General features: G+C 35.9%; 1 protein-coding gene across 6 annotated transcripts in view; it reads left to right on the top strand.

The window, feature by feature from the left end:
* Positions 1-21,081, top strand: part of LOC108696363 (serine/threonine-protein kinase mTOR) — a 122,286-nt gene that overhangs the window by 79,824 nt on the left and 21,381 nt on the right. For all 6 annotated transcript variants that reach the window (XM_018225661.2, XM_018225660.2, XM_018225659.2 and 3 more), the window contains 12 exons: positions 901-1,040; positions 6,472-6,572; positions 10,002-10,117; positions 10,216-10,293; positions 10,426-10,533; positions 11,661-11,786; positions 13,600-13,731; positions 14,274-14,383; positions 15,038-15,155; positions 15,881-16,075; positions 17,804-17,904; positions 19,197-19,293. In XM_018225661.2, coding sequence (XP_018081150.1) covers positions 901-1,040; positions 6,472-6,572; positions 10,002-10,117; positions 10,216-10,293; positions 10,426-10,533; positions 11,661-11,786; positions 13,600-13,731; positions 14,274-14,383; positions 15,038-15,155; positions 15,881-16,075; positions 17,804-17,904; positions 19,197-19,293 — 1,422 coding nt within the window. The remainder of the gene's footprint in view (positions 1-900; positions 1,041-6,471; positions 6,573-10,001; positions 10,118-10,215; positions 10,294-10,425; positions 10,534-11,660; positions 11,787-13,599; positions 13,732-14,273; positions 14,384-15,037; positions 15,156-15,880; positions 16,076-17,803; positions 17,905-19,196; positions 19,294-21,081) is intronic.

Below are 21,081 nucleotides of genomic sequence, written 5' to 3'. Positions count from 1 at the left end.
CAGTTTATTTTAATATTTCTGATCCTTAACACATTCGAGTTTACAAGCACAGTGCTATAGAGTTTTAGTTGGGGCCTCTTTACAAAGACCTTCTGTGTTCTGTGATAGCAGCATATGTTATTTCCTGCGAGCACTGTAGATAGTGAATTAGGAGTCCTGTAATTACATCACCCACTGCCCTTGCTCTCAGAGAATAACGTCATTGTACAACGTACCCCAGGGAGAGTTGACCCGAATCTACAGGAGAACAGAGGAACAGGCAGTGCTTGTAAAAGGCAAGATCTTGGTTGAATTTCTGGATTTATTTTTACTAGTGTGGTATATCTATCTAAAGAATATATCTCATTCATCACTATCCAAGAAAAGGGCAACCTAACTCGGTGCTTGTGAAACATGAGATGTATGTTAGTAAAGTATTGGCTTCAATTAAATTTTGCCATTCTACATTATGGTTTACTTTTAAACCACAATTTACAGGAAAGGTTTACTGGCATTTCACACCAGAGTAATACAGCATTCCATAACGACTATTGGTTGAATGGTTTTAAGTATACCACCACATTTTATAAGTTTCTCACAGTAACGTTAAATCATTTTTATGTAACGTAAGATGTCTGATTTGAGAGTATTTGTAATGCGTTTTTTTTTTTTTTTTTTAATGAAATGCTGTTTTATTGCAGTATATTTATATAGAGACCTGTGATGTTCAGTGGTATAATTTCCCTTTAAGGTAATGCCGTTGTTATCATGACATTAAGTAGAAGGCATTGAAACATAGATATTTAGCTTTTTTATAGGATGCAGACACATTTTACTTTTAGTAATTTACCACAAATCTCATACCCCCATTAAGTTTTGTTTTTGTGAGTTAAACAGTTTCTATTAATAAACTTGTTACAGGAGATCCAGGCTACATGGTATGAGAAACTGCATGAGTGGGAGGATGCTCTTGTCGCTTATGACAAAAAGATTGAAGTCAACAAGGATGATTCTGAGCTAATTCTTGGACGCATGCGCTGCCTGGAAGCACTAGGAGAATGGTAAACTTTATTTAATCACAGTCAGCTGTATTGTAATTTGAAAGGTGAACTAAGCAGAACACTGTTGCAAAAGGTGTGCTAATTAGTATCTTAACCAATTTGTACATGCAATATTCTTGGGATTATACAGGCGGGTTTACACACCACTCATATTGCATATGATTCAGTGGAGATGCAATGCACAAAGAGAGCCCTGTACATTATGCCTGATTAGTAGCAGGTACAAGTAAATGGTATTATCTGTTTTGCTTTAGTATGCCATACTAAGGGGATCCAAAGGCAGCACGTTTTTTGGGGGAATCTTATGGAATGTTTAAATATAATGGAAATTTGTCTTTTTTTCCACCCTAAATTAACTACATAACTAGTTATGAAATAAATACAGGGTACTTTCAATATGTAATGGGTGGTGTAAGGCGCTCTCCCAACAGAACACCTCCTATAGAAACTTGGCATAAAATGTCTTGAACTGATGTGCCATGCTGTACTTTTGTACATATCTCTTTTTTCATGCTTGATACATTTCTTAGTACAGTGTGCAGCATACATTAAAATGATTGGGCACTTTGCTGCCATCTTTTTATTTCTTACGGAAACACATACATCTTGGGCAACTGTGTTTATGCTATGTGTTGGTTGGGAGCTGTATGTGTTCATGACTTAGCATAGCCTTTTTAAATATTTAGATGTGCTTGCTTTAGACCAGGGATCCCCAAACTTTTAAACCAGTGAGTAACATTCAGAAGTAAAATTAGTTGGGGAGCAACACTAGCATGAAAAATGTTCTTGGGGTGCCAAATAAGTGCTGTGATTGGCCATTTGGTAGCCCTTTGTGGATTGTCAACCTACATTGAGGCTCTGTTTGGCAGTGCACCTGGTTTTTATACAACCAAAACTTGCTTCCAAGCCTGGAATTCAAAAATAAGCTCCTGGTTTGAGGCCACTGGGAGCAACATCCAAGGGTTTGGAGAGCAACATGTTACTCACAAGCTACTGGTTGGGGAGTAAATACTTTAGCATTAGCACAAAGCAAAAAAAAATGGGAAGGGAAAATGGCCCAAGCTTAATTGTTCTGAACCTATTTTAAAACCTTGAAACAGAATGTGGAACCACAGGCTGAAAATGTAACTGTGCCCTACTATAAAACAGGAATCATCGTATGACAAGCAAAGACTGGTGCAGGCAGAATAGTATCAAAGCCAGAGTTCAGTGCACAGCAGATATAAGCAGCATGAAAGTCTTCTGCAGGCACTAGTAACATAGCCATGCCCAGTTCATTTGGATCTTTACTGCCTGCCTAGCACAATGGTAATCAAAGTCAGCAAGAAACCCCAAGGTCTTAAAGGAGAAGGAAACCCCCTGGGCGCAAAACCCTTCCCCCCTCCCCTGTGTTGCCCCCCTCCCTCCTCCCCCCTGGCCTACCTGTCCCCCTGGGCAAATGCCCCTAACTTGTTACTCACCCATATGCGCAGGTCCTGTCCAAGGAGTTCACAGTCGCCATCTTCTCCCATGTTTTAACATACTGACTGATAATGAAATCAGTCAGTATGTTAAAATGATTTAGATTTTTTGCTATCTTAACTTTTCTTCCTTTTTTTTTTAAAGACAATAGTATGGATACACCAAATTCAGATCAGAGTTTCCTGCTTGTGTGTTGTCTCACCACAGGTCACTGAGAGGGCTCTGAACATATTTTGAAAATATGCCAACTGTGAGTCTTAAATGTCCCTTTCTACCTGTCCATCTGAAAGCATTAATGCTCCATTATGTAATAAAAGACACTACATTTGCCCAGGTGCAGTAAACCATAGCAACCAATCAGCAGAAAGCATATACTGGTCTTATTGGTTGCTATGGACTACTGCACCACACAAATTGTGTTTTTATTATTTAGTCCTTTTATTAAAAAAGAATAAAGACAAATTTGAGCACTCTGACACTGCATAAAGTATGATTAAAACATAAAATGTTCTTAGGGTTCTAAGTGTCAAAAGCAAAGTCAAATAAAAATGATCATTTATCACCCCCTATGGTGATAAATCCCCACTGGCCCTCTGCTGGCACAGTCTTACCCCTGAATTCTGTCCCCTTAATGCACATGCAGAGTGAGCACAGCGGAGCTCATGGGCACCATCTTCTTCTCTTCGGTAATCTTTGTGAAGTGAGCGGCGTATTGGCGCATGCGCAGTTGGAACAATCTAGTTTGCGACTACTGCGCATGCGCCGAAAGAGACGGAAATTGCAGAAGGGGGGGAAGAAGACACGAAGATTACAGAAGAGATGAAGATGGCCCCCCTGAGCTCCACTGCGCTCACTCTGCATGTGCGGCGCTATTTCTAGAGGGGACAGAATTCAGGGGGGTAAGACTGTGCAGGGGGGAGGCAGGGAGGGGGGCCAGTGGGGACTTATCACCATGGGGGGTTTAGTTCTCCTTTAATCCAGAATCCCTGGATCTGAAACTCTCTAAACAAAAAAAATGTCCAGGGTACATAACCTGCTCCAAAATTTATCACAATCCACTTGAATACTGGCATTTTGCTAGATCTAGTAGGAATTTAAGTATTTTTTCCCTCTTTTATGTTTGAAAGGAGACTGACAAAGCCTTTCATGCCCTCTCACAACTGGTCAGAGTTATGCTGCAACAAATTAGTGCTGCTTTGACATTCTTATAAAACACTTTTTCCAGCAAACCTCTGGCTCAAGGTTTTCTTATACCTTTTTGGAAATATTAACAATAACAAATAGAGGTATACAATACTATACATTTAAGCTAAATGTAATATTGTATTGTACTGTGGTCCTTTTTTCTACTATAGACAATTACAAGAGTCCTCAGCACTCAACCCATTATCAATATATTTAAGACAGATATCTGTCTTAAATATATTGATAATGGGTTGAGTGCTGAGGACTCTTGTAATTGTCTATATGTATTTTGTGGTCACAGCCTCGCTGCACCCCCTCCTAATGGTTTTAAAAACTAGTGGTGAGCACAACTTTCCCTTTTTTCTACTAGTCCAAACTTTGTCAACCCTCAGGAGCAGATTCAGCTTTTAAAATGGCTGTTCTTGAAAGCATAATGATTTGTGTTCATATGTGTACAAATTGAAAACAGACATAGCCTGTTTTTAATAAGTAACAACTATTGGTTGCAGTTGCCACCAGTTTCCCTCCAGCATAAACAAGCTACAGAGCACTGTACCAAAACGGCATTGATGATTACAGTGGAGAAATAAATGTGATGATTTATACAAAATATTTAGGCAACCTAAGCTGTACCGTAATTTTGACTTTAGATATTATAATGTAATGTGAATTGTATCGCTATGGTAACCTGCAATACAGACATCTTAAAGTAGTTGGTTAAATTAGAGTGTTATTATTATTTTGTTTTATTGCAATCTCTGTGGAAAATATTTAGATGTTTTTAAATGATTTTAATTTAGTTTAACATGTTTTGAAGTGGAGGGCAGTAATTTTAATGTACAGCTTTTTCTCTTTATAAACTGATGCAAAATTTTTGCTCCTACTCCACAAAAGCTAAGCCATTCTAAGGTCTTCAGCATTCTGACATTCTTGAGTTATATTGGACATTTCTAACATTCTCTTTTCCCTTCCATGTCCATGCAGGTCCCCATATGTTTGCCACCTGTCATGTTTTGGCCTGATAGACTGCTTTTAGAGTCCCTTGGTTATTTTTCTGGTGATGGGAAAAGCAGATTATTCTCACAAATATACCTTAGTAATTCAAATTGTTCTTTTTCTCTTTAAGACATTTCACTAGTAATGCAGCTGGCTTTCTCAATGCAGAACGACTTGTACAAGATCTTTCTAGAATTAAATAACCTGGAATTTCGCTCTAATCAGCATAATCTGTTTAGTATAACCAGCATGGAGGCAAGTTGATGATTGTATTAGCATCATTGGCAGAGAGGAAGCAGACCCTGCGCCTGCAGCAGGGCCCAGGAGGTATAGGGGCCCCATGACGCCCTAATTCATATATAATTTCAATAAATATTGGTTAAACAGGTCAACCTCTAGACATTTTGGGGGCCTGAAAAATAATTTGTTGTGGGGCCATGTAATATCTAGTTACCCCACTGATTAGCATGATTGCTAATGCATTCAAACTTGTTTTTTTTCTGTTTTTAGAATAAGAACCTTTTGCCACCCTAGGCCTTTGTGGCCTTCCTGCAAATCCAGACATGTCCATATAATATTACAACCTGTGGGGTTGCACCTGTACCATATAGCTATTTAGGTTGAAACTTGATCTGTAAAACACTTTGTTGGTGCAAAAATGTGTATATTAAATGCCAAATTGTCTGTCAACCCTTGCCAAATAAATATAAGCAGGTTTAAGTAATATTGTTAGAATATTTTATGAAACTATGCTTTTAAGGGGAAAAGCATTTTGCTTTTGCTTTGAAAGCAATTTTTTTACATTTCTAGTTGTAATATGATATATGCTTTTAGTATCTATCATTTTGGCACCTGATTTCACCATCTAACCGTCTCTATATTTAACCCTTCATTTTTGCATGTGTCTTTTGTTTAGGGCAGTGTACTGCAAATCTCATTCTGCAAACAGTGATATTGTGTGTCAATAAATCCAGCCCAGGTGTTACTGTTTTCTTTTGTGTGCAAAGGGAACATTTTATTTTCGATTGCTAGCTCATGATGAATGAGCTGTGAAAAAAATACAGTGATCTGCATAATAGGAAAGTTTCGTTCAGTTTGCATCTTTGTTTGTAACATGTTTGTTTCTTTTTAATGTAAATGATTTACTTTATCCTCTTGTACTGTGTGGTCGTATTTGATATCCGCAGTAGCTCATGTTTGATCTATAACTTTAAAAGTTTTTTTTACTTTGTATTTTCCAGTAGTTATATACCATACATGTTTACTCTGCTTCACACTGTGTGGTCACTTCAGGTTTCTTGTTTTCATTTGAGGGGTATTTTACATGTTTGCATTGCATCTGTTGTATATTCTGTTACAGGAACCATCACAACCAAAATAAGCAAAATTGTCTCCTCCACCCCAATGCACACAAACATTTTCTCACACACCATCATGTTTTATCTCCATCTCTGTCAAGCAGTAAGCACCTGTTTCAAAACTGTTGTTTTCTTTGACCTGTTTGCAATAGACAAAGAATGGCAAAACCTATTCGGTAAAATGTATAAAAAAAAAAAATCTAAACATATTGTACTTGCGTTAATAGATAATTTTATCTGTTTTATTACTTTCTCCATATTTTTTTTGGTAATGTTGAGCCTCTGGACATCTTTAATCCTCACATTTTTTTATTTTGCTTGTAATCTAAACCTTTATTTTTTATTGTGATTGTGGGTCATTCTCTATCCATAGTGCTTTTTCTAATTTTGTTTGTTACTTTTCCACATCATTTTCTATTCTTTCTCTTTAGGGGACAACTTCATCAGCAATGCTGTGAAAACTGGACCAATGTTAATGAGGATGCTCGGGCGAAAATGGCACGAATGGCAGCAGCAGCTGCATGGGGATTAGGTAAATTTGTTAAAAATGTTACTACTGTACCATGAAGCATCTTCTGACATTGAAAAGGTAGAGAATGTGGGGCTAGGTGTGTATACATTGTTCATCTTTTACTTCTTTTATTAAAAAAAAAGCTAGATATATCTATGCAATTATAAACTGTGCTCAAACACTAAATCATTTTTGTAGTGTACATCCTGTGGTTTGGGTTCCAGCTTAAAGTGGCAGTCAACCTTAAAGGGGAACTGCGGGTTCCAAACCAAAATTTGATAAAGAGGCCCACATAACACAGAAACCCCTAATATATCCATCACAGTTACCTGTTTCTTCAAAAAGTATGAATAAATGCAATTTTCTATGCTGAAATCCAGCTGTTATCAGTTCTTCTCTTTCTGCATCATTTAAAATCCTGGTAGAGGAGGAGGGACGAAACCACAGCTAACAGACAGCATGCAGGAACTACATAACCCAAAACGCATTGCACTGTGATGTTCCTTTCCTTATTGAAATCACGTCTGCAGGGAATTGTGGGGTTTGGAGGATGCAGGCTGAGAACAGCTGGCTGTTTATACAAAGTAGCACTAATCAGCCAGCTCAGCAAAGTAGTCAGAGAGATCAGCAGGAGAGCAGGGGGCTAGGCTTAGGGAACTGTCACAAACCATTAAAAATCATGAAAAGTCTGCATATTTTTAGATGATGTATATTGCAAAGTTGCTTGAAATTATGTTTACTTTTCAAAAAGCTCAAGTTTTGTGGAGTTGCCCTTTAAAATTAACTTTTCTATAATACAGGCAGTGATATTCTGAGTGTCAGTGGCACTGGACATGCTCAGGGCAGCTGTTGAAAAGCAAACTTAGGGGTCATCACAAATCAATTTTTAATCAAGTAGAAAATGAGGTTCACAAGTCACAGAAGCTGATGCTACAGGGCTTATTATTCAATTCTGATGCTAATTGCACTGGTTTCTGAGCTACCATGTAATGAAAAACTGAATTGCTAATCAGCCTTGTATGACCTTTATATTCTATTTATACTGTATATTGTGAGTCTGTCCCTAAGCTCAGGTCAAAAAGATGGGCTTGTATTGAATGCCAAAACATAGCATTTATACCTTATTTCTTTAAGATTTAGTTCTTAAAGGACAAGGAAAGGCAAAAAAATAAAATCCCATTTTTACTTTCTTTAATGAAAAAGAAACCTATCTCCAATATACTTTAATTAAAAAATGTGTACCGTTTTTATAAGAAACCTGACTGTATGCAGTGAAATTCTCCCTTCATTTACTGCTGTGGATAGGAATTGTCAGACGGTCCCTAACTGCTGAGCAGGGAAACAATCATACTTATGAACAGCAGAGGGAGCCCCTGCCTTACTTCCCAGCCATGCAGAACTCAAGCAGCTTTGTTTATGACAATCCCAAAGCAGCCCAGACCACACTGAGCATGTGCAGGGTCAGGGTCAGGCAAAGATGTTTAACAAAGTTACAAGATGACAGCCCCCTGTGGCCAACTTTGAAAGTATAAATCATTTGTTTTATTAGGCTTTGTGGTGCAGTAAGTTCATGCTTATGTTTAGTATACAAAATACAGTATTTCTAGCCTTATTCTATTTTAGACTTTCCTTGTCCTTTAAGGAATCTGTATAGGAGGAGCCAAAATCACAAGTGGTTTTATGTTATGTTATATAACACAAGTAATACATTATTCTCAGCAGTCTGAGACTTGCAATATATTATTCTTACCACAGTCATAATACTGCACATATACTACATCAATTTCATCAGAAGCCAGTTGACCTTTTACCACTAACCAGAGAACCTGGAGGAAACCCACACAAACATGGGGGGAATATGCTAAACAAGCACCATTCCCTGGTTCAGTTCATGCCTTTTCTATTTTTTTTTAATAAAGCCTTTATTTTTATAATTTAATTATAAGTATGTTATAAGTGTGTTATAAGTGTGTTATTGTATATCTTTTTTGGGAATCTGGCTTTCAATTTGCTTTTCTTAACTATAATTATTAAAGCATACCAATTATATTAGAAACTGAACAGTAAAGTGGGTTGTACTCATACCGATACATGTATGGTGGCCCAATGATCCTAATCATTATCTATATATACAATGGATATAATCGATTCATTGATTGGACATGTTTTAAAGGAATTGTTCATTTTAAAAATAAAAACTGGGTAAATAGATAGGCTGTGCAAAATGAAAAAATGTTTCTAATATAGTTAGTTAGCCAAAAATGTAATGTATAAAGACTGGTTATTGGATGTCTAATATAATAGCCAGAACACTACTTCCTGCTTTGCAGCTCTCTTGGTTTCCAGTCATTGGTTACCAGGCAGTAACCAATCAGTGACTTGAGGGGAGGGCACATGGGTCAAAACTGTTTGCTTTTGAATCTGATCTGAATGCTGGGTATCAATTGCAAACTGACTGAATAGTAATGTCCCATGTGGGCCCCCCTTCAAGTCACTGACTAACTCAGAGTTAGAGAGCAGAAAAAAGCAGGAAGTAGTGTTCTGGCTATTATATTAGACATACAGTTACTCCAGCCTTTATATATTACATTTTTGACTATATAAGAATTTTTTGTTATTTTACACAGCCTATCTGTTAAGCCTGTTTTTATTTTTATACTAAACTGTTCTTTTAAAATGTCATCTACCAATGCACTGTGTCAGTCAGTGGATGCTGCATAAACAGAAGAGGAAGCCCCTTTTCAACTTCCCGCTGTTATAGTTTTTCGAGTGGGTCAGGGCTCCATTAGCTGATAACAAAAAAATGATGAAAAAACTTCTATAATCAGTAATTTGGCCATAATTCCAAAATAAATTTGCAGCAAATAGGTGTATACCCTTACTACTCTTAGACTAAATAAATTCCTGCACTTCCTGGATTTTGAAATAGACTTCCTCCTCAAGTACCACCCAATCTGAACTTCAGGGTGCTTTCCACAACCATTTTTCTGTTACCCTGGTTTGAAGACCACTGTTTGAGAGCCATGAATTAATGAACTCTGATTATCTTTTCTTAAATAGTGAAAAAATATTGTATTTTTAAATAGCTTAACAATCCTGTGCTATCTTGTATGGCAGCTTGGGCCTACCTTTAAGTGAGCTTTAAATAATGTATAATTTTTGTAATGGGTGTGTACACATACACAGCTTTAAAGTAGTGTTATCGTTGTAAAAATCTATTTGTTTATCATGAATTTAGTTTCTGTCCAGCGCAAAAATCTCAGCATTACTGCTGGGGACTGAAGTATATCAAATTGTGCTGTAAAGAAATATTTTCCTGTTTTGGGCCATTGACACAGAGGGAAAGTCAGACAACCCATTTCTTAATAAACTGTTTACTTGTTAACCATACTGCAAAATTTATGTTTAACTATTATTCAAATTATATTTTCTTGTGGTGTTCTCTTTCAGAGCAGTGGGACAGCATGGAGGAATATACCTGCTTAATCCCAAGGGACACTCATGATGGAGCATTTTACAGAGCAGTGCTAGCTCTTCACCAGGATCTCTTTTCACTAGCTCAGCAAGTAAATGGATTTATTACTTTTATAATCTCTGTATGCTTACAAATCAGTTTCAGTTTAGACTTGGAAAACATACTGTAAATAACTTTTTTGTTTTTTAGTGTATTGATAAAGCCAGGGACATGTTGGATGCAGAGCTGACTGCAATGGCCGGTGAAAGTTATAGCCGGGCCTATGGAGTAAGTGCCTTTTTTTATTTCACCTTACTTCCATCATATGTTTAAAGTTGTTACAAATGTTTATTAAATAGCCATATAATAATCCAGTGTCTCTTGTCCATTTACTATTCATGTATTTAACTTTATTTTAAGGCAATGGTCACCTGCCAGATGCTATCTGAGCTGGAGGAGGTTATCCAATACAAATTGGTACCTGAGCGTCGTGAGATTATACGCCAGACCTGGTGGGATAGGCTTCAGGTGAGTAATGATTTTAAGATCTATATTCCAAGTATGATCTTCTCCTTTGTTCTGTTTTTTTCCTAAGAAAAACATTCTCAGCAAATTTTATTCAAAGACAATCACATTTCTTGTATACAGTGTAGTGTCTGGACAGAAATTTATTAGGTGTTGGGACGGAAGGAGAACAGGTATTTCTCACCTTTAGCAGCCAGATTGTCTATTCTAAGTTTGTTTTTCTGGCTCAGAAAACAGTACACACTGGCACACCATCACACCCATGACACACATTGGCAGACTTGGGTACAGGATGACACATTCTCTGTGCAGACAGTTTGGACTTGGTTTTGTGTTGGCCAGAAGCTCAAATCCTGGCCAAACGTCCCAATATATTCACATCTGAGGAATGCAGAACCCATAGAGCCAAAGGAAAATCATTTTCTGATGTTTGTCTGCAATTCATGATATATCCTGAACTGTGTGTGCCTGGAAAGCAAATTATTGCCATTATATTTCCTAACAAAATGCCAAGATGTTTGCTTTAGAACAGTAAAATTCCAAAGGTACCACCCCATTGCAACATTCATCCCCTTAGTTCCTATTATTGTACAGACTTCAAGAATGCAATGATATATAACTGATAAATTGTACCTATATAGTTGTATGCAATAGTGATTCTAGGTTAGCTGAAAATGTATGTGAACATGCAAACATCAGCTTTCAATCCACATCAGCATAAGCACTCTGAAAACTATTTAATTTGTGTACCATATAGGATCTGAACACTGCATTTTATAGATTTCTATTTATTTATATACTTTTTATCAATTCTATTTATTTAATGTTTTAAAAATCAGTTTGGCTTTGTGGTTTAAAATTACATTTTGAACCCAATCAGCAATTAGCAACTTCGCTGTGACTAATGAAAGCAACATTTTAATTTGATTCTATTGCAAACTTGGATTAAAATGTGTTCCAATTTTGTGAATTCCTCCCTTTATTATATTTGGTCCAACTTTATTTTTCGTGCTTGTAGAGTCATTCTCATAAAGAGCTGGACCATATAAGGTAGAACATTACGATCCCATGTCATGTTTGCTCTCAGATTTCTTTGTAACCACCTACTGTTTACATCTTTACATCTGAAGGGATGTCAGCGTATCGTTGAAGACTGGCAGAAGATTTTGATGGTTCAGTCTCTTGTGGTGAGCTCACATGAGGATATGAGAACTTGGCTGAAATATGCAAGCTTATGTAGCAAGAGTGGACGTTTGGTGAGAGATCTTTATGCTTAATTTGATTCACCATGTATTCCCAATGTTTATTATTGTTATTTATATTATAATTTCAACACTGATGTAAACAGAAACACCATATACATATATATATATATATATATATATATATATATATATATATATATATATATATATATATATATATATATATATATATATATATATATATATATATGTGTGTGTAAAAAAAAAAAAAAAATATATATATATATATATATATATATATATATATATATATATATATATATATATAAATATCTATATATATATATATAAATATCAAAGGAGAGGATCAGCACTCACAGGTCTTAAAAATCAAATAATAATTTATTAAGGAACTATGGACTAATGTTTCGGCCCCCCAGGGCCTTTCTCAAAGTACCGAACAAACAGTGAAATTTGCTTAAATCCACAAATTGGCGGGAAAAACAGCAATTTTTACGTGCATGCTTTGTCACATAGTAAGCAACTATCATTTAAACATCACACTGATGTTGCAGAATATAATCCATAAAATATATTTAAATTTACCCATATGCACATTAAAAAGATTAATTCCTAAATGTATCATAGTGGCAAGTAGAGATAAAAACAGAACAATACGTAACACTATTATCTCTGTGGCAATATTGTGTCATTCACGTACAGAATCACTTGTTACAAGGAAACTCCGTTGCCTGTGTTACCTATATGTTAAAATATGAGAAAAAGATCTAATAATTATTGGCTAACATGAAAACAAAAATTGAATGAGTTTTTGAAATATTCAAATGACACTTTACTATACCCATTTCAGCAATGTGTCTCTCTACATGCAGGTGTTATGTCGTAGTCTGTTTATTGATGGACATTTAGCTGTGATACATCATTGGTTGGTGCATTCTTTGATTTCATGATACAACTGTCCATCAAAACAAACATCTCCAACCTTAAAGCCTGTGTGTAGAGACAGGCAAAGTAAAGAGCAAACGTATTGTTTCAGAAACACAACAGCATATTTTATATATTATTTATAGAGAGTTTGTATCTCTCTACATGCAGGTGTTATGTCATAGTCCGTTTATTGATGGACGTCTAGTCGTAATACATCATTTGTCGGTGGATTCTTTGTTTTCAACAAACAACTCCAACTCAAAGCCTGTGTGTAGAAAGGGGCATAGTAAAGAGCTAATTTATTATTTCAGAAACACAACAGCATTTTTTATGAATTGTATATAGAGAGCTTCTAATGTCCCCTTTAACTATTTATAATTGTATAGTAAATTGCATTTCAATAAGTTTTATGGTATGTAGTAGTATAATGCACCTTTTTATTGTAATCTGAACTTGTTCTTAAATATCCTTTGGTGAGGACAGATTATAGCTGCCCTTTTTCTTGTTGGCAGGCTTATTAAATAAGCAGCTCATAAATAATAAATAAGCAGCTCAAAATAATGCAATTTTAGTTAGTTTCCATGATAAATTTGCAGGTGGCTGGAATGTGTGTACCTTTTGTGGTCCTATAGGTTTTAGAATCTGCAGTCATTCATTAATATTCCTGCTCAACCACATGCTATTCTACAGAGGATCTTATAAGTCACAAATAGGAAGAGCCCTAAACAGTGAAATTGAAGTCTGCTTTGACAAGTGTAGTTTCTCTGACCATCATCTGTTGTAATCCTCTGGGTTAGTAAAATTATCAATAAGATATTTTCTGTAAATTAATCATTACAGATGATCTGTAGTTTATAGATTATTATTGTTTATAAAATTATGAATTTAACGTTAATCTTTTGATCCTGTACTGCAGGCTTTGTCCCATAAGACATTGGTGATGCTATTAGGAGTAGACCCAGCTCTTGAGAGTGACCAGCCCCTACCTACGGCACATCCGCAGGTCACATACGCCTACATGAAGTACATGTGGAAGAGCACTCGAAAGGTACATACCATATATCTAAGTGTTTTACAAAGCTTGCAGCTTTGACCAAAGCCGTGAACTAGAATCATTGAGCATGCAAGTGATTCAAGAGTTCCCGAAATATCTGTTTACTTAAGATGTCTGGGATCAGTGATACCACGTAGCCAGCTAAGCTAAGAGCTCACAGCTTGCAATGAGAAAAACAGATCCTAAAGGCTGCAAGAAAACGTAGCTGGAGGAAGTGAAAAAGACAGTGGGTTCCTAAAATTAGTTTTATTGTGCACAAAGTATTTCTTTTTTATTTAAAAGAAACTAAGAAGCTCCACATATGAATAGATGGAAGCATGGTGAGGGAAATTTAGTCTGAGCAACTAGGATTGACTCAGATTTAAGTCTGTTATAGAAGCTCACAACAACTACACAAAATTGTTGTTATCGCCAGGTGATTAGGTTCTAGGCAAGATATGGGTATAATATGACCATATTCTTTTTAAATTAAGGCTTTTTTTTATTCCAATGTCTCTTCTTTTTGATTCCTTCAACATACCCTTATTAAAACGCAGATTGAGGCATTCCAGCATATGCAAAAGTTTGTGAACAATATGCAACTTCAGGCTCAACATGTGGCAGACGACCCTCAGCACAAACAAGAGCTGCAGAAACTCATGGCCAGGTTAGGTTCTTTAAAAATTCACATTATGTACAGTATTTAGCCTATTTCCACATAATATTGCCTGAACTTTGGTTGACATACTCTGATACAAAGTAATGGATTATGAGTACATTTTTGAGGTTTATCAAACCAACACATAACTTCTCTTTCCCCCTTGTCTAACAGCAATTTCATCATGAATAGAGCCTACTGAATGAATAGCATTGTAAGCAAAGCTGTATTTGTATTGCAGGTTGTGTGTTTAATTAAAGGTTTAATGTCAACGAGAGACTTCCTTAAGGCACTTAAATATAGATGAAAGTCCAAAAGATTTGAGTGTCCACAATATGCAAGGCACAAGAGAGAAAAAATGTTTTATTGAAGTCCATCTCTTGTAAATGTTGCAGCTGATTTTTTGTTATCTGAAAATTACAGCAGTGTGTGGCAATAAGTTTGAGCTCATAATCTACATTGATACACCATGTTATTGGTATGCAGGCAGTTACATTGACGCACAAGAAGTTGCCCCAGCCAATATGAGCTAAGCTGCAGCACCTGCTTGCTCCCAAAGTTAGCTGGTTTTCCTATACATATTTTTGAGAACTTTTAAACATGCCTCAAGCTGTACTTAATTTCTTGTCATGGAGCTCCATATTTGCTTTTATTATTGTCTAGATGTTTTCTGAAACTTGGTGAATGGCAATTGAATCTTCAAGGAATTAATGAATGTACTATTCCATGTGTTCTGGAGTATTACAGTGCAGCCACTGAACATGATCACAACTGGTACAAGGTAAGTTGGAATATGTTACCAGCTTGTGGATTCAAACCAACCAGTGTGTCAAACAATAAAGGCCACAGGAGCACAAAAAAAGTTTGACTAATTGAGAGAATTTGCTGCTATCCTATGCTACAGAAAATATGATTACTGACAAGCAATACATGAAATCCCAATGTTTCCAAAAATATAAAAGGGTTTCAGAAAATAAACCCTTAGACCGCTTATTCATCGTTAAACCTTCCTGAAAGATTCCAGGTAATTATTTGAGACAAAGCATAGGAGCTTCATATTCATGTGCAGAGTGAGCAAAGTTTTATTTAAGAACAGTAAATATGGCAAAATAATATTTAGAAAGAATTTAAACTGCAAGTACAGTCATTACAAAGAAGTGTTCAATACATTGTTAAACAATGTGAAAACACATGGTTATTTGTAGTAATTTATATAACACAATATTGATGCAGGTATACAACCTGCTGCCATGTTTTTAGAAACATTGAAGGCAACCTTTTCAATACATTTTATTCCATGTTTTGGAAGCAGGAATTGATTGAGGATTAATTGAATTAAATAGTATAGGCATGTCTTGTTTTGATTCAATAATTATTTGTGCAAAGTAAGCATTTTCTATAGTGGTGTGCTGTAATCCAATTTTTGTGTTTCACTAAACGAACACACACAGACTTTCAGCTTTACAACATATGCAAATAAAAATCTTGTTCTCATGTTTCTTACAGGCATGGCATGCCTGGGCTGTGATGAACTTTGAGGCAGTTCTGCATTTCAAACACCAGAATCATCCCCGTGATGAGAAAAAGGTTCGTCATCCCAGCACTGCCAGTGCGCCCCCAGATGGTAGTGAAAGTGAGAGTGAAGCTGAGAGCAATGACAACAGCCCTGTGTCTTCTCCTGTGCAGAAAAAACCTTCAGAGGTATAACACCTATAAATCAGAGAAGAAACCACTGTTCATTAAATGCTTGAAGTTGCTTTAAGGGTGAAAGCAGTGACCATGCCAATACAAAGACACAAGTTACATACAGTATGTAACATATAAACTCACCCACTATACACTGCCAGTTAAAATTATCATTATACCTATGAGATGCTAGATACCAAACTTTATTATCCACAATTTTCCCAGTAAACAGAAATAACAAAGGGACTAGTATACCACAGTACACATACGAAAAGTCTGTCTAAATATATAATAGTAACAGAGATATTTATTAATTTAATTTAACACACTGCTTTGTTTGATATAATATATTTGTTAATATGAACAAATTTAATCTGAAATGCCCAATTCCACAACAAAAATTAAATGTGTAAAATAACATTGACTTCTACAGACTATATGTTATACTTTGTTTCAAATAAGGGATTGTCTGGCTCAAAATTCTTGCCCAGAGCTCAATCTTTCCATAGTCAATTGCAGTTACTATTTAGGCAATTTATTCTGTCCTTTACTGCTTTGCAGACATACCCCTACCAGTACTGCTCCACAAGGGAGTTGTTTGATATCTGTTTGATATTAAAGCTTGTTTCGAATACTTAATGATTGAATTAGCAAAAGAACTGGATGCCCAAGTAATCTGTGTTGAGCCACAAACTTTGTTACTAGTCAGTTCAGTGTCCATGTGGCTTCGGGACAAATGCAACAAATAAACTTGAATTGGTTGCTATTATTTTTCATGCATTATATAATTGAGCATTAAACTTTTTTGGTATCCTTTTTTTTTTTTAACTGAGTATGTGGTGTAAAGCTGTGTTTTAGCAAAGAGAAATTTCTGCTGCCAGCTATAAAAGTTTAAGGTTGCCTCATCTCGTCACTCTGTTCACTTTGGCCGGCTGCTGAAAGGGGCTTCTGCTAACTGTAAGCAAGTAGCTCTCTAGCTAGTTTGGCTAAAAATATTATTGTGATGGCAGACCTTGAAAAGCTACAGCCAAACACTCACTCTCTTTATTTTTTTTATAAATCTACTGTATATATGTATACGTTGTGTGATGTCCTTGTATTTAGGAGTTGGAAAATTTTAGCTTTGCACCCAAGACCTGGAGGGAAAATGCTGTAAACTGCAACCTTCAAATAAATCTCTTGAAATGGAAGGAAACCAAAGATTAATAGTGTTCATTTTCTAGGCATATGTGGTATCAAACTAGAAGTAGAAGACTTTGGCAATTTAAATCTGATGCTGGATTTATTCTAGAGGGTGCTGTTACAGTAATCATGAAAGACACCATAAAAATGATGCACAAACTTGCTAACAGTTGTCTAAAATTCCTACAGATTCCTACAGATTTACAGTACCATGTTATCTTGTTTTCAAATGGCTGCTTTGCAAACCTTATTTAGATGGTGATTTTTTTCTGTTTGTTAATTGTGTTGCCTTCTGTCTGAATTGGACACATGCAATTGAATCTACATTCAATAGCTCTTTGTAAGAAGGAAATTTGTTTTAGAATTTTAATGTCTTTTTCACATACCATTCATGTCTCGCCACCATTTTGACATGCTAATGAGAGTTAATGATAAACTTTATATTGATTGCTATGTGAATTAAGTTTTGATAGTTGTTACACTTGCTTGGATATAATTGATGCCTTCCTGATGGAGATTGTCTACCTTATTGTTTTTTGTTTTATTTCCTTGTTTTTTTAGGATATATCTCATACCCTTTTATTGTATACTGTCCCTGCTGTGCAAGGGTTTTTCCGTTCCATCTCTTTATCTCGAGGGAATAACCTTCAAGACACACTGAGGTGAGAAACATACACTGTGTTTTTGTGGCTTGTGCTGCTTTTGAAAAGAGTTTGGATTCACATTCTTCTGTGCCAGGTATTCCATTCCATGGACAATATGTTCCTGGGCTGGGGTTGTTTACTCTGGAGGATAGAAGAATAGCAGATGAGAACTATTTCCTGGATAAGGGAGAGGATATGAGACATGCTGGAGGACAGCAGCAAATATACAGACAGAACTAGTCTGTGTATGGAAATACCGAATGCTTTACGGACATTAGCATAAATAACAGTTTTGGCTTAGTAATTCCTGCTTTAATTAGGTCAATACAAGATGATTCTCATTTTTAAAATGTTGTTTTCCTAAAAACATGTAAGTATTATGATTCTGAATAGAAATAGAAAGAATTAAGACTATGTATCTATATAACATGTGTGGCACTGAATACAGTAGACATAGCATGAAAAGTATGCTGACATCTGTGCAGCATTTTGATTACAAACTCCTTATTACATATTTTAGCCAGTAAACAGTCAATCTTGTACTTTTCAAAGATTCACTTATGTTCCACACTAGTGACGAATTATATGGATACCAACACAATTTATAATGTCCCTTATGTCTCTTAGATTGTAAGCTTTTGTGAGCAGTGGGTAACAATGGGGCTATATAAATAATAATATCTAATCTCCAGCCCCTGACTTTTTAGATCCAACTCACTAAGACCCTTATGCCCACATGCATGCCTTCCTAATTGTCAATTCCTATTCCAGTGAGTAGGAAATACTGTACATGCAGTTGTGCCGCTTTACAAAAGTATCATTTTGGGAATCATAAACCCAGTGAATTTTCAAATGGTACAGTATTGGCATAGCTTAACACCCACCCATTTACTGCATTTGCCTTAGAAACTGCTGCATCACCTGTAAGATAATTGAAATACAGTGTTGAAATTAATGCTCTATGCAACTTTTTTATTAGTACAGTAAAACATAGGAAAAATTGCATTAAACCCTAGCAGACATTGGTGATAAAACATAATTCCAAATAAAATTATGCATATGTTTGAGAATGCTTGAAAGATAAAAGGCAAAACATGGTCTTCTTTATTTAATGTGAAATTCATATTTTTCAAGCCAAAAGAAACATTGAATGATCATGTTCAGTATACATATCGCACTGGAGTAGCAGGTTATAATAGTAAAATCTGCTTCTCTGCAGCAGAATAGCCTTGTATAAAAACATGTAATCTTCATTATTTATTTGGAAATGTAGCATTATTAATTAATGGTAACCTTTTTTTTTTTTTAAGAGTTCTTACTCTGTGGTTTGATTATGGACATTGGACAGATGTAAACGAGGCACTAGTGGAGGGAATCAAAACTATTCAGATAGATACATGGTTACAGGTAAGAATCAGAAGTATTAAAGAAACCACCATCAAAGAAGAAATGTATCTGTACATAAATATGTTTTTTTTTAATGTTATAAGGTGCTTAAAGGGATACTGTCATGTGAAAAAAACATTTTTTCAAAATGAATCACTTAATAGTGCTGCTCCAGCAGAATTCTGCACTGAAATCCATTTATCAAAAGACCAAACAGATTTTTTTATATTTAATTTTTAAATCTGACATGGGGCTAGACATATTGTGAATTTCCCAGCTGCCCCAAGTCATGTGACTTGTGCTCTGAAAAACTTCAATCACTCTTTACTGCTGTATTGCAAGTTGGAGTGATATCACCCCCCTCCCTTCTTCCCCCAGCAACCTAACAACAGAACAATAGGAGGGGAACCAGATAGCAGCTCCCTAACACAAGATAACAGCTGTCTGGTAGATCTAAGAACAGCACTCAATAGTAAAAACTCATGTCCCACTGAGACACATTGTTACATTGAGAAGGAAAAACAGCAGCCTGCCAGAAAGCATTTCTCTCCTAAAGTGCAGGCACAAGTCACATGACATGGGGCAGCTGGGAAATTGACAAAATGTCTAGCCCCATGTCAGATTTCAAAATTGAATATAAAAAAATCTGTTTTCTCTTTTGAGAAATGGATTTCAGTGCCGAATTCTGCTGGAGCAGCACTATAAACTGATTCATTTTGAAACAATGTTTTTTTCCCATGACAGTATGCCTTTAAGGAATTGTTTATTACATGTAAATGAGTAAAACAGTTTTTTTTAATAGAGCATGCACTCCTGTTAGGGAATTCAATAGTCTTTTATCAAAAGCCACCGCCAGCACTAGGCTGCCTGCACCAGGAGTTAGTTCCCAGTGCAGACGGCCATGTTGGGGCAAACGCATGCACATAATGAGTGGGTGCCGCACTGGGTGACCAGTGCTCTTTAATGATTTTTTGCCGGCTTGCTTTTTTTTTGTTAAATGCAAGATGGATTAGGGAGCGCAACCTAGAGCTGTATGCATGTCTGACAATTCTTGACACTGAGGCAGTGCTTGTTGGGATGGGCAAACTACCATCTCAAAGCTTCTGTTATAGTGTGGTGCATTACTAAGAGATACTGACACCAGTAATTAAACTCCTTTTTTACATCTATCATAATATTGCCATTGAAATCTACTTATAACTTTGCCATAAAGTATTTGCACAATGCTTTTACATTACTTGTCTGATGCCCTATGTTCCTGTATGAGGGGGCTGCCATATTTGTGCAGCAGGAGTCCGTTCGCATTGTAAACTTTAACTGACAGACTGAGATGGGACAGTCAGGTTGGCAAAACAATCAGGATTAGGAATTTCAACTAACAATTACTTACAAAAACAAACCTCTCCACAAAAAACATGACCTATAGGTAACTTTTAATATACTTTCATATTTTAAGAAGTAGTTTTTTAGTGTTGGTATCACTTTAAACGTAATACCAAAAAATTAAGGTGTTTTAAATTTCCATTGCCCTGATCTGGTAAAACTAGTGTGTTTGCTGCAGAATCACTACTATAGTTTATATAAATAAGCTGCTGTATAGCCATGGGGGCAGCCATGCAGTCTCCACAGGTTACAAAGCAGATAATGTATGTAGAATACATATTTATATTCCTGTGTAAGAGCTAAACCTATTTTATTTTGCATAATTTATTTGCTATTTAACCTGTGCAATTTAGCCTTATAGCAATTTGAATGGCTGCCCCATGGCTACACAGCATCAATGTTTCTGACGCAAACACACCAATTTTA

This window comes from Xenopus laevis, chromosome 7L, assembly GCF_017654675.1.
Source record: "Xenopus laevis strain J_2021 chromosome 7L, Xenopus_laevis_v10.1, whole genome shotgun sequence".
Lineage (NCBI taxonomy): Eukaryota > Metazoa > Chordata > Amphibia > Anura > Pipidae > Xenopus > Xenopus laevis.
This window is presented reverse-complemented; position numbering and strand designations above follow the sequence as displayed.